At 36.3% G+C, this 18,060-nt stretch overlaps 3 protein-coding genes across 11 annotated transcripts; 2 read left to right on the forward strand and 1 right to left on the reverse strand.

Moving 5' to 3' along the window:
• The first annotated feature begins 1,646 nt into the window (after positions 1–1,646).
• LOC127263074 (formamidopyrimidine-DNA glycosylase) lies at positions 1,647–6,204 on the forward strand. 5 transcript variants are annotated; one of them, XR_007841365.1, is made up of 11 exons: positions 1,647–1,971; positions 2,366–2,417; positions 2,948–3,005; positions 3,227–3,295; positions 3,382–3,507; positions 4,108–4,158; positions 4,971–5,048; positions 5,148–5,247; positions 5,306–5,408; positions 5,622–5,656; positions 5,749–5,902. XR_007841365.1 is itself a non-coding variant. In XM_051292017.1 (11 exons), exons 1-11 carry the CDS (start codon positions 1,743–1,745, stop codon positions 6,202–6,204), a joined length of 1,350 nt encoding a protein of 449 aa, XP_051147974.1. In that variant the 5' UTR covers positions 1,648–1,742. The 5 variants fall into 5 exon arrangements, 4 of the variants coding, with proteins under 4 accessions (XP_051147973.1, XP_051147974.1, XP_051147972.1 ...); XM_051292017.1 differs by having other exon boundaries at positions 1,648–1,971; positions 5,148–5,240; positions 5,749–6,204; XM_051292015.1 differs by lacking the exon at positions 5,306–5,408 and having other exon boundaries at positions 1,648–1,971; positions 5,749–6,204.
• Positions 6,205–6,282: 78 nt separating this feature from the next.
• LOC127263076 (uncharacterized) lies at positions 6,283–9,073 on the reverse strand. Its single transcript, XM_051292018.1, has 11 exons — positions 8,774–9,073; positions 8,311–8,386; positions 8,152–8,237; positions 7,897–7,990; positions 7,737–7,813; positions 7,486–7,613; positions 7,346–7,417; positions 7,152–7,222; positions 6,793–6,868; positions 6,574–6,717; positions 6,283–6,473 (listed from the first exon to the last, which is right to left on the reverse strand). The coding sequence occupies exons 1-11, from the start codon at positions 9,014–9,016 to the stop codon at positions 6,434–6,436; spliced, it is 1,107 nt and encodes a 368-aa protein (XP_051147975.1). The 5' UTR covers positions 9,017–9,073; the 3' UTR covers positions 6,283–6,433.
• A 246-nt stretch (positions 9,074–9,319) lies between these two features.
• LOC127262880 (protein FAR1-RELATED SEQUENCE 8-like) lies at positions 9,320–13,582 on the forward strand. 5 transcript variants are annotated; one of them, XM_051291730.1, is made up of 4 exons: positions 9,320–9,437; positions 9,901–12,090; positions 12,806–13,343; positions 13,441–13,582. In XM_051291730.1, exons 1-3 carry the CDS (start codon positions 9,369–9,371, stop codon positions 13,115–13,117), a joined length of 2,571 nt encoding a protein of 856 aa, XP_051147687.1. In that variant the 5' UTR covers positions 9,320–9,368; the 3' UTR covers positions 13,118–13,343; positions 13,441–13,582. The 5 variants fall into 5 exon arrangements, with proteins under 5 accessions (XP_051147687.1, XP_051147688.1, XP_051147690.1 ...); XM_051291731.1 differs by lacking the exon at positions 13,441–13,582 and adding an exon at positions 12,365–12,455 and having other exon boundaries at positions 12,806–12,990; XM_051291733.1 differs by lacking the exon at positions 13,441–13,582 and adding an exon at positions 12,365–12,455 and having other exon boundaries at positions 9,901–12,119; positions 12,806–12,949.
• The last annotated feature ends 4,478 nt before the right edge of the window (positions 13,583–18,060 follow it).

Below are 18,060 nucleotides of genomic sequence, written 5' to 3' on the forward strand. Positions count from 1 at the left end.
TAAAATTGTATATAAGAAAATGTTCGAAGTCAATGGTTGGATTTTGTTTGTTTTTCAATAAAAAAAATAACGCAAAATTTTTAATAAAGATGCATTAATATCTATCATAAGACATTACATTAAACTATAATTACAAAAACTTAGGTTCCATTCCCATAGAAAATAGAGTTCTAGAACAAAAAAGCTATAATAGTAAAAAATATGAAATTTAGTAAGAAAAAATAAGTATTTAATGTAATATATTTATATATTATAGAAATTAATTTTGATGAATAATACTAATCAAAATTTTTAAAAATACTTTAGTAAGCAATATCTTAAACTTTATTTTAAAAACCCAAATCAAACACTTATGAACTTGGATATTGCATTGCGTTTTCAATTCTATGTTTACTTAGTATTTTGGTTTTATTGTTTTTACTATATTGTCTTATAAAGTACTCCATGTCCCATATAACATGGACGTATTACTGTAGACACTGGATTAGGTAAAGTATAATTAGTAAGTAATTAAGAAGTGTATTAGTAAAAATAATTATTATTTAGTAAAAATAATTATAGATTAAGATTAAAATAATTAAATAGTTTAATTAAAATTAAAAAAATTATAAAATTTAAAATTTAAAATGCGATTAAAGTGCATAATTATATTTCCAAAAATAGAAAGGACAAGTTATGTGGGACATACAAAAATAGAAAATAGGGACAAATTATGTGGGATATTATATATATATATGTATATTTCGTCCATCAACTCATAAGATATGCATTTCATTTTCAATTATAAATAAATTTAAATTTATTTATTTTTACATTAATACTAAAATACAAGACAAAATAAAAAAATATTTTCACACAAAAGATTAATAATTACTCCATCCATCCGTCCAATTTATATTGTCCTATAGTATATTTACAAGGTTTTTTTAGGTAATTGTTTTTTTTTTTTTTTATGAATTGAAAAATTTATCCTTAATTGTATGATAGAAATTAAAAGTAATAAATGAATAGAGGGTAAAAATGTAAAATTTGTATTTAAAAAAAATAAGAGAATAGTAGTTTAATATCCAAAATAGGAAAGTAGGATATTAGTTTGTGGATAAAAGAGTATTATTTATTAATCTCAGTGTAAAAAATAAATGTTTACATTGAGACAAAATTCACATTAATGTTATTATGTAAACCGAAATCTAAAATTAAAATACAAAATTAAACCCTAATTATTTAAAAGTAATATTTGAAACTTGTTGTATATTCTTATTGCCCCCTTAATGGTTTTATAAAAAGAAATTATTTCTTACACAATATATAAAAATAATAAAAAAATTATTATATCACTCTCACAATTTCACATAATGTTTTTATAATTCTTAATAGTTACTAACAAAACAATCTAAAAATCATAAGCATTAAAAGAATACAATATAATTATTAGCCAGACTTGCCAGGCCTGAGCCCAAAATTTCATGCCAATAGCCCGGTCCATAATATCATCAAATCCACAGAACGAGGCCCACGTGGCCCGGCCCGGCCGCGGCGTGCCAAAATATTTCCACTTCTTTAATGATTAAAATAACAGTAATAAAAATGTAGCTGATATTTGAAATTACAAAATTGCCCCTCCGCGCACAACAAAATGAGCGCGAAATCGGGAAGGAACCTAAAGTCGACTCCATCGCAGTTTTCAGCGTTTCCAGTCGGTCGACGGCGGCGGAGTGCGGCGGTTTTGCTGCGTTTGAACAATGCCAGAGCTTCCGGAGGTGGAAGCGGCGCGCAGGGCGGTGGAGGAACACTGTGTGGGGAAGAAGATCAATAAATGCACCGTAGCTGATGATTCGAAGGTAGTCGACGGCGTCTCCCCGAAGGACTTCGAAGCAGCGCTCGCTGGGAAAACTATAGTCGCCGCGCATCGGAAGGGGAAGAATATGTGGCTCGAGCTCGATTCACCTCCTTTTCCCACGTTTCAATTCGGTACTTTCCTTAAACCCTAAATTCCTTACGGTACTGTTTTCTTCATCATCGAGTAGTCCGTAATGTTATTGCCGCTTTCGTTTTCCAAATGTTGATTGTTATGGTGGCGCCTGGAATTATTCGATAAATTTAAAGCTATCACAACCAGAGTTTGAGATTTACTCCTTACAGAACTATAGAAGCCTCCTGCATTCTCAATTTCAATTGCACGTTGATCATATGCTGCAAAAATAAGAGAGTAAAAAACTTGATTGGATTGGAAGCATGGTTTCTGAACTGGTTATTTGAAACTGAGATATGCTTCTTGTTTGCTTAATTTCTATGTTTTGATGATTCATAGTGGGGGATAAACATTGGGGCTTTCTTATAATTGATCTTCATTTGTTTTATGAAGGAATGGCTGGAGCTGTATATATCAAGGGAGTTGCAGTCACTAAATACAAGAGGTGAGTGACATATTTATGGTCGTAAGATTGAAACAGGCTATTGAAAATTAACCCTAATGCATTATTTTTACGATAGAGGTATGCCCGTATCCTGTTTCAGGTTGTTGGGTGGTTTCTTATTTTTAGGCGCCCAACGAGAGAAATGATATCTTCGATTGGTTTAAGTTTTAAGAGTTTAATATAAGATACTAGAATCAGGAATTTAATGTGTATGGAATATGGATATATATATATATATATGTATATTTTGGAGTAATGCTATGGGGTTGAGAATCTGAGAATGGTTTCAAACTGTGCAGGGTGGAGGATATTTGGATGATCCCCAAACTTGGTCCTATAAAATCAATTATTCCCATTATTTTTGTTGTCTTAGATAATTTTCACATACCAATGAAAATTTTACATGTTGGAGTACTATAAAATTTATTGTGTCTGAGACAATGTAAGGCTGTGTGCATCTGATGTTTTAGGTTGTCAATTTTTAAGATTGTGTTTCTACTGATCATGACAGCATTTGCTATTATTGCCAGGTCTGCTGTAAAGGATACAGACGAGTGGCCCTCTAAGTATTCTAAGTTATTTGTTCAAGTGAGGTTCTGCACCTTGATTTGTTGATGGAAACTTCTAATTCTTAATGAATCAAACTGCAAAAATTTGCTTGTTATGGTGAAAGAAGACCTCATGCTTTTCCAAGCACTCACACTGTTATTTTCGTGTTCTCATAGGTCTTTAAGTTTTAAACTGTGAAATATATATAATGCATTTGATGCTATTATTACATTAATGCCGTGTTTCCATTTGTGTTTCAGCTAGATGATGGTTTGGAATTCTCTTTCACAGACAAGAGGCGGTTTGCTAAAGTCCGTCTGATTGACAATGTAATGTGTAACTTTACGTTCATTGCATTGTTTCTGTTCATCATATTCATCTTTCCAAGATATTTCCATAACAATGCTTTTCACAGCCAATTTCTGCTCCCCCTATCTCTGAGCTTGGTCCTGACGCATTAAAGGAACCCATGACGGAAGATGAGTTCTATAGTGCTTTATGCAAGAAGAAAATTGGGATTAAGGCCCTTTTACTCGACCAGGTTTTAGTGTTTTTCCGCTAGCACGTATATTTCTTAAGATTTGTTTTTTGAATGGCCTTATTCTGTTTATTGGGAAAGAACACTCTTTTTGGTTCTGAAAATCGGCTCAACTCATCTTTATTTGTTTGAAGATATGAACTGTCAGAAAATATAAAGCACTTTAAATTGACTTCCGGTTTGATTTTATATACGGTCAAATCAACGTCATTGGATGTGTTTACTGATAGAATCCGTTGTGTTTGTTGTTTTGTTGGTCAACCTGTTTTGATAGTAACTGAGTTTCAAATGGTGTCCGAAATTCTCTAATTCATTACATACCTCCTTTTCCAACGAATAGTATTGATTTAGTCAATGTGAATAGGTGAACAGTCTCGTTCAGTCGTTTGCATATGCCGATGCCACACTTATTTACTGTAACTTGATTGTTCTGTAGACGTAATTAGACATGTCTATTTAGCTGAAGAAGTAACTCAGTGTGTGATCGTTTGATATTATTTTGTATAAGAAAATCTGTTGAATTCATCAAGACTACTTTGAGTGTTTTAATTTGCTTCGCATGGTAGTTTTTTGAGACATTTTTATCCTGTCATTTCTGTCCAGAGTTTTATCTCCGGTATTGGTAATTGGATGGCTGACGAAGTGCTCTATCAAGTTAGTAAGCTATTTTTCTCTCCCTTTGATTTATGTGCTTTTACTGAAAAAAAAAAATACAAAAAAAATAAAAAATTTAGGCAAACTTATATATAACCCACTTGTGGTTTGAAAATTCAGTATCATTCTCTCTTGTGATTTAAAAAATGTATGGGGCTCCCTCATATTTTAGAAAATATTGCATAGAATCTTTTAAAAATTGTGCTAGATTCCTTCGTGTTTAAAAAATATTGCACCGAAACTCGTAAAAAAGAGATTTTGTGCAATATTTTTTAAAACATGAGAGATTGAGCAATTTATAAATCATAAGGGAGAATGGTACAAAAATATAGGTGGGGTACTAGCAATTTTGCCAAAAAAAAAAATAATAATAATAAATAAGTAGAAAGCAAAAGATGTACATTACTTCTTAAAAATTTCCTTTAATTTATCTGATTTAATGGATTAGCATATTGCTGTTCTTTTCAAAGCACTTTAGTGTGAAGCTAAGCCCCTCCAAAGTACTTCATCCTTTATGTAAAATTATATTTCGCCATGAATTTTAATATGGGTGGATAATAATTAGTATATTTTATTTTTTATAGTAAAAAAATTAAAAAAAAGTAGATATTATTTTATACTAAAAGGTGAAACTTAAAACATTTTCTTTTGACAAAAAAAGTGAAATATTACTTTGGATGAGAAAGAGTAATAATTTTTTATTTCAGCCATTTGAAATATCTATACTTCCCGACTTATTTTTAACCCTGGCATACATTAACGAATATATAACTTTATACCCGTATGAGAATTCCCATATTTTGATTTAACAGGCTAGAATTCATCCACAGCAAGCTGCTTTGAGCATGTCCAAAGATAGCTGTGCAACCCTGCTCAAGTCCATTAATGAGGTGGAAACATGTATATTTACATTGTTTGTTGAGTTAGTCTTATTTATTTTTCTTTTAGGTTTGTGTACATATAGATATTACTGGGGTTGGCACTCTTAGGTTACAATATTTGCCGTTGAAGTGGATGCTGACAGCCTCCGATTCCCTGTCGAGTGGTTGTTTCATTATCGCTGGGGCAAAAAACCTGGAAAAGTTGATGGTAAGATATTTTTTTCTTTAACAAACTGAAATTTAATGTTGAAGGGTTTATTTTACAGGTAATCGAAAAGGCTATTCACGTCGGGGCAGATAGTAGTCAGTTCCCTAGTGATTGGATTTTCCATTCCCGGGAAAAGAAGCCCGGCAAGGCTTTTGTTGATGGTTGGCTCTTAACCTGTGCAATGCCATTTTCTCAATTGCTGCCGTGATGTTTAAACGATCCTTTTTAGATAATTGATTATATTAGTAGTCCCGATGAAGATTAGGTTGTGTCATGTTGTTCAATTCAATACCTTATTATCAGAGTTCGAGTCTTGTATTACTCCAACTTAAGTTTTGCTTATGTGCCATAACTAATTTTTTTTCCACTTTCAGGGAAAAAAATTGCCTTCATCAATGCCGGTGGCCGGGTAAGTCTGTTGTCGTCAATGCTTGCTTTCGTATATGATTTTCACAAGTTTTTATGTTTATCTGCTGAGGATTTCATTCGTCTGCATTGCAGACGACAGCCTATGTGCCGGAGTTGCAAAAGTTGCCCGGTGATCAAGCTGTAAAAGAATCGCGGAAACTATCAAAAGGCGCATCGTCTGGCAATGGTGACGAATCTGGAAATGACGAGGAACTTGTGCCACCGAATCCCAAGAAGGACAAAAAGACTAGTCGAGCTAGGCAGCACTCCACGAAGAAGAGGGCGAATGGAAGTAGCGACGATTCTGAAGAAGATGAGTCTGGAAATGTATCTTCAAAGAGACCTGCTAAAAGAAAAGCAAAGGAGAACGACAAGGCGAGGAGACAAACAAGAGGGAGAACTAAAGTCGAGCAAATTGATGATGAGGCGAGCAACGAAAGTGGTAGTGAAGATGGAGAGGAAGAACCTCCGGATGTCAAGAATAGAACGCCGTCCAAAAAAAGGGCCGCGCCAAAACAAAAAGGGAGGCCGAAGCAGAAAGCAAAGTAATTCGCCCTCGCCTTATTTTATAGCCGAATGAACTTCCTCAGCCGTCACATCTCCTAATATTATGATCAAAAGAATGACTTGATGGTTCATAAGTTACACTAACCTTTTGCAGACTGTTCTCTTCATAGCCATGGCTGTTGTGTCTCAAACTGGTTCAGTTCATACATCTCTTGTATCATATAATATTTTCTGTCGGAACGGACACCAGGTAAGGCAAATCGATGCATGTTCAAAAGAAAGCTTTCAAGGCATCCACAACTTTCTCCGGCCTGTAAATGGTTGAAACATCGACGAGGGAGCTATTGAATAGGCAACATTATAAGGTAGCATATAAGATGTGCAAAAGTTAGGTTGTTTTGTGTTTCTTACCAGTCTTCCTGCGGCATGTGGCCGGCGCCTTCGATCATGTTAACCTTTACTATGTCGGGATTACCTTTCTGAAATTCTTCGGCTACAGATTTTGGAAGGTACTTGTCTGATATACCCCAGGCAACTAGAATTGGTTTCTCCCACCTGAGAAAGTTTTATACTTACTTTTGCCTCTTAAGATCTTGTAGTTTTATATAGGATCTATAGTTTCTTGCATACCTTCCGGAAGCGAACCCGGTCGATACTTGCCGGTTAGTTTCCTTGAAGTCAGCCTTCTTTGCAGCCTCCAGCAGAGCTGGAACACCAGAAAGGATATGAGTAAGACGTAATGTATTGGCCATGGAAGAAAGATTAATCAATGATATTTTGCAGATTGATCATTCTTAAGGGTGAGTATTCGGTCGGGGTTCGAACTGAACTTTAAGTATTGATTGGTTTTCGGTTTGAAAAAATCAAAACCGAAATCGAACCAAATTGTGTAAAACCAAACTAAACTAAACTAATTTGGTTTGATTTAAAACCGAACAAACCGTTTTTTTTTAAATTTTTATGATGTTTGAATTGGCAGATTCACCGACCAAATCCAGGTCCGCTGCTGGACAAATATGGCAGTCGATACACATCTGCCTTCTCCAGCTTCAAGGCATAGCTGCAATCAAAGTGAGTCTTGTTTATTACAGACCAGATAGAAAATTGAACAAATCTGATCAAGCATGCTTAGGGAAAAGAAGAAAAATAAACAAATAAATAAAAATGAATTCTTGATACATACGCGCTACCTGCTTCAATAAAACGCTCAGCCATGACTGCATTTTGGCAAGTGAATTCACCCAACAATGGAATCCTGCTCATGTACAAAGGCAAACAGTTACATGAGGCCTACAGCCTCAATAATAGGCATAAAAGGAAAACCTCAGTTGTTGAAACAGTCCAGGAAGAGGAGATGAGATCGTCAATGGAGTGTTCAGCACTGCAAGCTTTGAGATTCTGTCTTGATTTTTCAAAGCCCAAGTCAGTCCATAGGATCCCACCAGAAATCCCTGTAAAGGGGTACAATAGGAGAAGAATTCATAGGTACAAAATTTTAGCATCATTGCATTTTGAGGAAGAAAGACATACAATTGGAATGAATATATTGTAATGTTTCCTAAGAATGTTATTACCTGAACTACTAGGAAAACAGGAGAAGTAACCCCGAGAGTATCCAATAATTTGTCGAAAACTTCATGGAACTCTTTCTCTGTAAAATAAATTTTGAAAACACAGCCAAGTATGAGATAAAATATACACAAGAGGATGAAATGATGGTCACAATGCACAAGCCTGTGTAGTCAAATCCATATCCAGCCTGAGGCTTGTCGCTAAAACCGAATCCAATCCAGTCAGGTGCAAAGCAGTGGAAACCGGCACCTGCCATCTGAGAAAGGAAGACTCATCAGACATTAATGGAGGAAAATATACTGTATTCACGTTAAGACCTAAAAATCCATGCTAAAATATCCCAAGAACACGAGAAACAACTATGTGATGAAGATTATTTGATATCATGCATTCAAAATTAGAAAAACCAACAAACACCTGAGACATAACAACTCGATAACTGTAGGACTGTGTTGGAGCTCCATGGAGAAAAACAATCGTTCCGCGCCTGCTCGAGGGTGATCCTGCAATTGATGATATTGTTGAAACTTGATAGCTAAGATACAAATAACACACGACACTTATGCAATGCTTCACCTGTTTCTCTCACAAACCATCGGAAACCTCCAGATTTAATGTAAGAGCCATAGTCCTTTCCCTTGTCCTCTATTCTCTTTAACAATCAGACAAAATACACATATGTTAGCCTATTTCTCCGAAATAACAAAATGATTTTGAAGCAAGGAAACACCAAACACGATGAATATCCACATGAACATAGACAAAAACTATGATTCCGATACTATTGAATATTGAAAGCATCAATTTCTAGCCTCGAAATAATTTTAGTAACAGAGTGATAAATTATGAAAGACCAAAACTGCACAGTACATCTCAGCTGAATATCTTATAACAATCAATTCTGCAATGCATCATTAAAGTCTTTGATCATAAAATTAATAAGCAGAAACACTATTAACTGCTAAAGTAATGGAATGAAAAATTAAACTATGACAGAGTTGGTGCTTCAATCCTATGTTTGGAAAGGTAAGTAAATTACGTAGAGCATCTGTCCGACATTCCCGTCCTCCGCCGGTGATTCCGGAAGCTGAATGGCGCTGCGACTCGACGGATTATCAGTGACAAAACCAAACGGATTGAATGCCGGTTTGTCATCGTCTTCTTCAGAAGCCTTCGCGATTGTACGGACAAACCTTTTGTGCACAAAATATCTTCTTGAAGAAGAAAATCTAACAATCGGAGAGGCAAGATAAGACGGCGAAGCAATGAAAGTTAGAGACATCGCGATTGCAGCAAACCGCCGGCGCCGGCGGAGGAAGTTCGAATTTTAACGACCACAACTCACACTGGATACCGAATCTCCTCTGCGCTTATATATATCTATATAAAGACTATATTACCCCTTAGCTTATAGCAATACTCTGTTTTGCTTCGGAGCTTTTTAGGGGTGTTTTTGTCATTACATTTACATTGATAAATTGATTCCACGGAGGACCACGTGGCAGTTTATGTGGTGGAAATAGAAATAAAGAAAAGTAAAAGGACTAAAGGAGTAAAAGCTTGTAGGAATCCGCTAGGGTAAATACTAACCTCTCAGACTTTGACACAACGCACCGTCAACCTCTTCTCGATATATGGCCGACGATGCCGTTTTCTCCCCCGCCGACGAGGGCTTATCGCCGAATTCCGGCATCGAAATCACGGTAGTTTCTTATTTGGCTTTGATGTTGTTGCTGTTAGATGGAATTTATTCACCGGCGGATGAGTTTATCACTGCTCCGTCACTATCTATATATTGCGGCATTGTTTAATTTGGTTGATTTTTTCGCGGGGATTCAGTAATATCCGCTTGTAAACTAGTTTGGAGCTTCTATTTAATGCGTTGTAAGCTTAAAAAGGCGCTTAATTAACGGTAATTGAAGATTGGAGTTAATTTAATACGTCGTTTAATTGAATGATGTCAAGTTTGCACTATCGTTTCGAAGAGTGATGCTTCTCTCGGTAGGTTATGTTTGTGTGGCAATCGATTGAAAATTTTGATTGAAATTGCAAGATGATTCTGCGAGCTGGAGTCAAGGTTTGAGATGTGGAAAATGTCTGATTAGTTCATGTTATTTTGCTTTTGCTTCTGTTTTCGATCTTTAATCTGTTTAGTTTACATGCTAGGTAGGGGAAAGATCTGGGAATAGTGAAGAATTGCTGGATGATGATGGGGAGGAAGACTTTGATATCAATACCAGTGACCTTGGAGAAGAAGACGATCAAATGCTTGAGGTCAAGAGCAATGATCTCGAGAACGACATTCAACAAGTGCTAGAAATTGAAAGAGTTGATCTTGAGAATGGCGAGGAGCAAGTGGTTGAATACGAAACCAATGACCATGAGAGCAATGGCGAGCGGGTGCTTGAAATACCAAGCAGCAGTGGCCAAATGGATGGAATCTCCATCAGTGATAATGAGATGAACATAGCAGTTGGTCTGGGAAATCGAGGTGACGCTCAGTCTTATCCCCTGCCTGCTGTGGGAATGGAGTTTGAATCATATGATGATGCGTATAACTATTACAACTGCTACGCAAAGGAGCTTGGATTCGGCATTAGGGTCAAGTCGTCGTGGACAAAGCGCAATAGCAAGGAGAAGCGTGGGGCTGTGCTCTGTTGCAATTGTGAGGGTTTTAAGACAATGAAAGAAACGAGCACTCGAAGAAAGGAAACAAGAACCGGGTGTCTAGCAATGATAAGGTTGAGGTTAGTTGAGATGAACAGGTGGAGGTTGGATGAAGTAAAGCTCGAGCACAACCATTTATTCGATCATCAAAGGGCCCAAACTTCCAGGTCACACAAGAAGATGGAAACCGGGGCCAAAAGGAAGTTGGAGCCGGTTGTTGATGTGGAAGTACAAACTATCAAGTTGTACCGAACTCAAGCTGTTGATTCGGTTAGTTATGGAAGCTCAATGGACCAAGAAGTCAGCTACCATTTAGAGCCATTTAAGTGCTTGAAGTTCGGGACCAGCAGTGATCTTCTAGTGCTTCACGATTATTTTCGTCAGGCACAGCTTTCTGACCCAAACTTTTTCTATATTATGGATCTAAATGATGGCGGTTATGTGAGGAATGTCTTTTGGATTGATTCTAGGTCGAGGGCTGCCTATGGTTATTTTGGCGATGTGGTAGTGATCGACTCAACATGCCTGTCGAATAAGCACAATATTCCTCTATGTTCATTCAGCGGGTTGAATCACCACGGCAAAACCGTGTTATTCGGTTGCGGCTTTCTTGTTGATGAAACCATTGAGACGTACGTTTGGCTGATGAGAGCATGGCTTACGTGCATGTCAGGACGACCACCGCAAACTATAATCACACAGCAATGCCAGGCGTTGCGTAGTGCAGTATCCGAGGTATTCCCGAGAGCTCATCACCGGCTTTGCTTATCGCTTGTTATGCAAAGCATCCGAGAGAAGCTAGGCGAAGTCGGGGGATCGGAATTATTTCAAACATTTCTGAATAGAGCAGTGTACACCTTGCTCAAAGTAGAAGAGTTTGAACTGGCTTGGGAGGAGACAATTCGACATTTTGCCATCAGGGACGATGAATGGCTTCGAGCCTTGTATGAGGATCGAGAAAGATGGGTTCCCGCCTACTTGAAAGACTCCATTTTCAACGGAATTTTCAGCTTCCAACCCGGCGAGTACACAACACCGTTCTTCCACGGGGTTTTACACAATCAAATGACATGGAGTGAATTTTTCAGCGCGTACGAGCTGCTTCGACAAAGAGCGATTCAGAAGGAATCCCTCGATGATTTCGAGTCACGACAGTTCAGACCCACGATGAAGACAAGGTGCAGTTACGAGCTCCAGGCTTCCGATTTCTACACTAAAGATATATTCTTGAAGTTTCAAGATGAGGTAGTTCTAATGTCGAGTTGTTGCGGCGTAACGCAAGTTCAGGCGAACGGATCCCTCATCACGTACGTGGTGAAAGAGCGAAGCACCGAAGGAAACACACGGGAAGCGAAAAACTACGAAGTTGTGTACGACAAAGTCGGACCGGAAGTTCGCTGCATCTGCTGCTGCTTCAACTTCAAAGGATACTTATGCAGGCACGCCTTGACCGTCCTCCAATACAACGACGCGGAGGAAATCCCTTCTCAGTATCTCCTACAACGATGGAGTAAAGATGCAAAGCGCGTGTACGTTCCCGACTTCGGCTCGAACGCCATCGACACCAGCAATCCAGTGCAGTGGTACGAGCACCTGCACCGACTCGCCATGCGAGTCGTGACGGAAGGGACTGTGTCGTCGGAACATCAAATGGCTGCTTGGCAGGCGTTCAAGGAATCACTCAACAAGGTTCGTCTTGTTGCTGAGAAACCTCCTCTGTGAGTACTAAATAAGGTTGAAGATGAACTTTTATCATTGATCATTTACACAGAGTCAAAAGATGTTACTATATGTTACTGTACAGTGGAGAAATCTTGTTCCTAAGTGTATATAATTGATTTGATTGATTTTGAGGGTCCAATTGCAAAGCGGCTAAAAGTTTGGGGTAGAAGTGTAATATAAGAGAAGATTATTTTATAAATAAGGGGGGATATAAACGATGATTTGTTGATGTTTGTTGAAGCTGCCGGAGGCACGATTTGTCTGTGCGTCTCTACGTTTCGCCTGGGGATTGCTCCGCCGCGCCGCCACAACTTTGATGTGTTTCGTGCACGGTATTTACGTACTCGCACATTAGTATTCGTTTTGCTAATAGTGAATTCTCATGTACGATTGGAATTTGGATGTACATTTGTTCTCTGTTGGAAGTACAATTCTGGATTATAATTTAGTAATTTGTACGGTCAGAGTGATTTTCATTGTTGACTGTTGGTTCGTGAATGCAATTTCATGAGTATCATGTCATCAGGTGATTCTGATACCTCCGAACTAGATGGATTATGTTTCTTTCAATACAGATTTTCATTGTTGACTGTTGGTTCGTGAATGCAATTTTATGAGTATCATGTTTATCAGGTGATTCTGATACCTCTGAACTAGATGGATGATGTTTCTTTCAATACAGATTTGCAGAACCTACACGTTCAGATGCAGATGGATAATTGATGGAGAATGTGCTAGGGGAGGGTCTGTTGGTCAAATTGGTTATCCTTTGCTTGGTGAAAATCCTTGGCCTCAATCTCCTGGGGTGGAATTTGATCCTACGCCGATGTTTATTATTTCTGCAATTGTTATGCTAATCAGCACGGATTTGGAGCAAGTAATGCTTGATAGTTGGTATAGAGAGATCAAGGAGGAGTACAGAGGGAAGTTAAGCTACAACAATGCTGGCTTCAAGAAGAAAAGTGAAGCCAACAGGCTGCATGGCGCTGATTAAATTTAGGTTGAAAGAGAATACGAGGTGGACGAATATAAAAGAAGAGGTTAACGAGGTTGCAAAGTTTGACGAAATATAGGGGATTGTGGATTGCAAAATCAGGTTGTTTAGAGCAGTGCTCATTGAGGCAGAGGTTAACAAGGTTGCAATGTTTGACGATGGTGAATGTAGCAGCAAACTGAAGCTCAAAACAGGGGATTCTCAAGAAATGTTAACTTTTTTACAAGTACGCAGTTGAGTTATCCTAATTTCTTTGAGCAATGGATATTAATGAGAGTTTCCTATGGAATGTGTTCGCGACATTCTGCTTGTTGATACTACAGCTTCGATGGAAAATCCTGAGGTTCCTCTTGTGGCATTTACCGGTTTCGATCACCATACTCCGGCCAAACTGCAGAGTCATTTAAATGGCTCTTCAGAGCATGGCTAACCTACATGGTGGCGGGAGATGATCTTCAAACTGCCATTACCGGCCAATGTGAACCCATGCAAATTGCTAATACTGAGGCTTTCTCGCCAGGAATGATCACTTTCAAAGAGAATGAGAGAATGGCTTCACCTTGAAGAATATTTGGTTCTAACAGATTTCTCTTAAGCAGTGATTCTCCACCTATGATCTTGCTCTGCTTGAACTTGACCAACGAGAAACAATATCAGATGCAGAATCCAGAAATTCTGATTTGCAGCTTTCAAAACTATACACGAATGATATATTCAGGAGATTTAGGACGAAGTAGAGGGGATTTATAAATCGCATATTGAATTCTTGCAATACATATGGTGTCATCAAAATCCTACCGAAGTGCACTTACAAGGAATCAAGAACACCATGGCCTTCAGTTCGACCCTGGATCAAGCACAGGCAGTCTGCAATGTAGACTGATGGACTTATCTGTCTGCCTCGTGCGAAGAACTGAAAAATCACAACCAAACAAGATCCATGTAGGGCTTTGACTCCGTCGCCGTCAGTTACGCCTTAAACTTCATCTTCTCCGGCGGACGGTGGCGGCGGCGATGGCGCTCAACTGTGTGGTCTCAGAAATTAGGGTTTTAGGAGGATGTAGGTAGGGAAGTTAGGTGGCATATGTGGGGAGGTCCATGGAGCACAGCACCAGATAAATGTGCACCGTTGTTTATGTGGTGCCCCACCAGATTAACGGTCCAGATTCATCTGGTGCTGGATTAGGAGTAAGCTACTAACTCCCCCCATATAGTTTAATTATTATTTAATTTTTTATATATATTAATTGGTACTATTAGTTATTGACTAAAGATGTTTTTACTTAAGATAAGTAATTTAGGGCTAGCGTATTGACCCCCACAGAAAGAGTAATGCCACGTCGTACTCTTACATCACCCTCCAATTGGCCATGCAGCTTCTGACACCCTCATTGTCATGTGCGCTCCCCTTCTTCATCGCTGCAGCATTCATTCTCTAATAATTATTTATTTATTTATTTAATTATTTCAATTGCATGCATGTACATATTTTAAATTTGATGAAATTGGGGTCCCAATTACAGTGGCAGCAGAGAATTACAGTGCACGCTTTAGTCCCACACTCGAAAGTAAGTATACAGTAGGATTGATCATCATCATATTCACTTTGTGGAGATCTTGTAGCCTTAGCACCAATTTTTCTTATCATTTATTATTTCTTGGAATTGAGTATATTAATATATATATATATATATATTTGTGGCTTGGACAGTGGTGTGTCTTTTGGTAAATATTTTAAGGAGAAAAAATTGGATGACTGGCTTGGAAATAGGATGGGGTTTTCTTGAAGAGTGGAAAACCTTCTATTATGTGTGTACAGTGCAAATGTCTTGACGACATATGATGGGCTGCTGCTGCTACCAATCATCAGTGTATTTGCATCTGTCAATATTAAATGTGTATATATATATATTATAATATTATTTTCATTTATAATTAAATATAAAAATAATGCACACACACATGCACATATGTATGTAGTACGTACCCCACATATTTGTAAGTATTATAGAGGGAGAACGTGAAGGCAACCCTACCTTTCTCTCCCTCCACCTTCTTCTCTCTCTCTCTCTCTCTCTGCTAAAGCTGCATTTTTTCAATTACACATTAATTTGTTGGCTGAATTATACAGAGAAGTGGTCCTCCCTCCATTCCCCCTTTTCTTTTTTGTTTGATTGTTATATTCTTGCATTGGCTGTCTTTTGGATTTTATAAATACCATTATTGCCTTCTTTGCTTGCCTTCGTTGTTCCCATAAATTTGCATCAGTTCTTCTTCCTTTAGAGTCGTTTTGCCGTGTTCACTTTTCTTGAAATTCTTCTGATATTTCTACAAGTTGTGGTGCATATAATTTAGGGTTTGTGGTCATTATATGTATATGTATATACAATTGCTCAGTGGGTGAGGTAATTAATTAATCCCTTGTCATGCTTTTCCACAGCTTTCTTGAACTTCTTTATTTTGGGATAAATTAACAATTAATTTCAATAATTGATGGTGTTCATATTATCATCATCCCAAATGCTTCAGAAGTTCAAGAAAGCTGTGGGAAGACTTGGCAAAGTCTGGATTTTTGGTTGGCTATCAGTTTTCTTTTTACTTTATTTTTGCAGGTATTTGAAGCAACTTGTAACCAATGGATTCAAGAAACAGCAGCACCTTCCACTACATTTCCTTCCTTTTCATGGTTGATGTGAACATGGTAATTAATTTTATGACATAGTATTGTCCATTACATATTTAAAATTGCAAACTAATCTTTTACATAGGTTATTTACTTTTTCTGGGAATGTTTAATACTGCATATTCATCTTTAATTTAGCAATTATGCATGCTTTGTATAATATTAAGATTTTATTAAGGACATATGTATATTTTTATCTGAACTCAAGATTATCCTAAACTTCTTGAATCTGCTGCTTTAGTACTGTCTAATTTCCATAATTTAGGGGTTGATATTATACCTTTGGGACATGATTACTTATCAGAAGCTTTGCATATACACACACATATATATATATATATATATATATCTAGTATGAAGAAATTAAGTTGACCATAAATTAAATCTTGCATGCATATTAATTAGTTTACTTCTTCTTGGAGATATATGTCTGCATTTGTGTTGCTTGGGTTAAAAAGAATTCACTGAGAGGTAAAAAAAAGGGGCCATATAGGAAACACGTGAGCTTTCTAAGCCTCTGGTAATCTGATAAGTTGGAGACGGCTCGGTTCAAATATTCCTCAATTTTTTATTTTTTAGATTTTTTTTATGAGGTGAAATTCGAAAGTTTGAAAATATGACTTTATGGTCATGAATTCACCCCATAGTAGGTCATCCTTATGGACATTTCCTCAATTCTTGCAAGAAGATTGAGTGGTATGGGAACTTTGAACCATTGATCTTTGGAAGAGATGAAGAAAGTATACATACATACATATATATACACACACAAATATAACTGCTGAACAAGTGATAATTGGTGTATGTTAGTGTTGAAGAATGGCATAAATGGATTTATTTGGCCATGTGTATTATTATGTTCGAACAAGTGCTTTCTAAGCATTGCACGGTTCGTGTATTACTTTATCCGTCATATAAAAATATAATTATTTAGTTTGGACAGATCATGTATTTTTTTTCCTTTATATTAAAAAAATTACAAAAATAATTAAAAATAGTATTCCCCTCCATCTCAGTTATAATTTTTGTTTAAATTCTCTCATTTTTTTAGAAAAATGATTATATTTAAACTTTTTAAATTTAATTTTTTTAATTTTAATTATACTAATTAATTATCTTAATTTTAATATATAATTATTTTTATTGTATTATACTAATTATTTTTATTAATATATTTTTTATTATTTACTAATGGATGGAGTAAAAAGTAATACTTCATCTCCTCAGTCTTGTATATTTTGTCTCAATTATTGTAAATATAAGAATTTAGGTAAAATACACTAAATAATTCAAAAATACTACATGTTAGTAAACATATAATAAAAATAATTATAAATTAATATTAAAATAATTAAACTTGTATGGGACGAAAATAAAAAATATGGAGAAATTATATAAGAAGGAATGAGTATAAATTTTTACTGAAAAAATATATTCTTTAATAACAAACAAATAAAAAAATAAGCATAAATGTATATATATTTTTTATGATAGGGGAGTAAATATTATTTATTGAAATAGAGGTAATAAAATATTGACTTGATAACATTGTTAATTATAAATAGACAATGCATAACTTTATAAACAATGCATAAATTTAGAAACAACCAAAATTTTGAAAAAAGTTGACATCGTCTTTGCGGACAGAAAGAGTTATTCTTTTTCTTGAGAGTTAAATAGTAAAAAACGGGGTAGAAACGGTAAAGAAATAGGTCCCAATCATACATCATCAATTAAGCTCACTTCTTCTTTTACATTTTCTTCTTGTTGTTATAATTTTAGATTTTCATATATATATAAATATATGTGATGTCACGGTAACAAGAATTGGCAAGTTGTTTATGGCTGCATGAAGATTCAGCAAAGTATGGACATTTTTGGAGAAAGATAAAGGGGATGAGGTAACTTTTATTGCAAAAGTGTACAGATATGATCAGCTTTAAAGTCTCTGACTGAAGACGTGCACTTAGGGTTTATAAATAGAGTAGTAGTACGTACTTAGCTTAACTTCTAACAGCAGTATGTATACATATATATATAGATACTCAAAACAAAACCCACTATTTTATTTCTAAAATCAACACAGGATTCACTGTTGTTTTGAAGAAATTATTCCCTTGCTCCTCTTGTGGAATGGGAATCTGGAGCCTGGACAAGTCTGTTGATTGTCAGCTTCTTACATGAAAACACACACACGCATACACACATTCGTGTGTAAAAGTGAAAAGTGAAAAAGGGAAAATTGTTAGTTTTGGAAATT

Source organism: Andrographis paniculata, unplaced genomic scaffold (assembly GCF_009805555.1).
Source record: "Andrographis paniculata isolate CXL003 unplaced genomic scaffold, ASM980555v1 Contig66END, whole genome shotgun sequence".
In the NCBI taxonomy this organism is placed as follows: Eukaryota; Viridiplantae; Streptophyta; class Magnoliopsida; order Lamiales; family Acanthaceae; genus Andrographis; species Andrographis paniculata.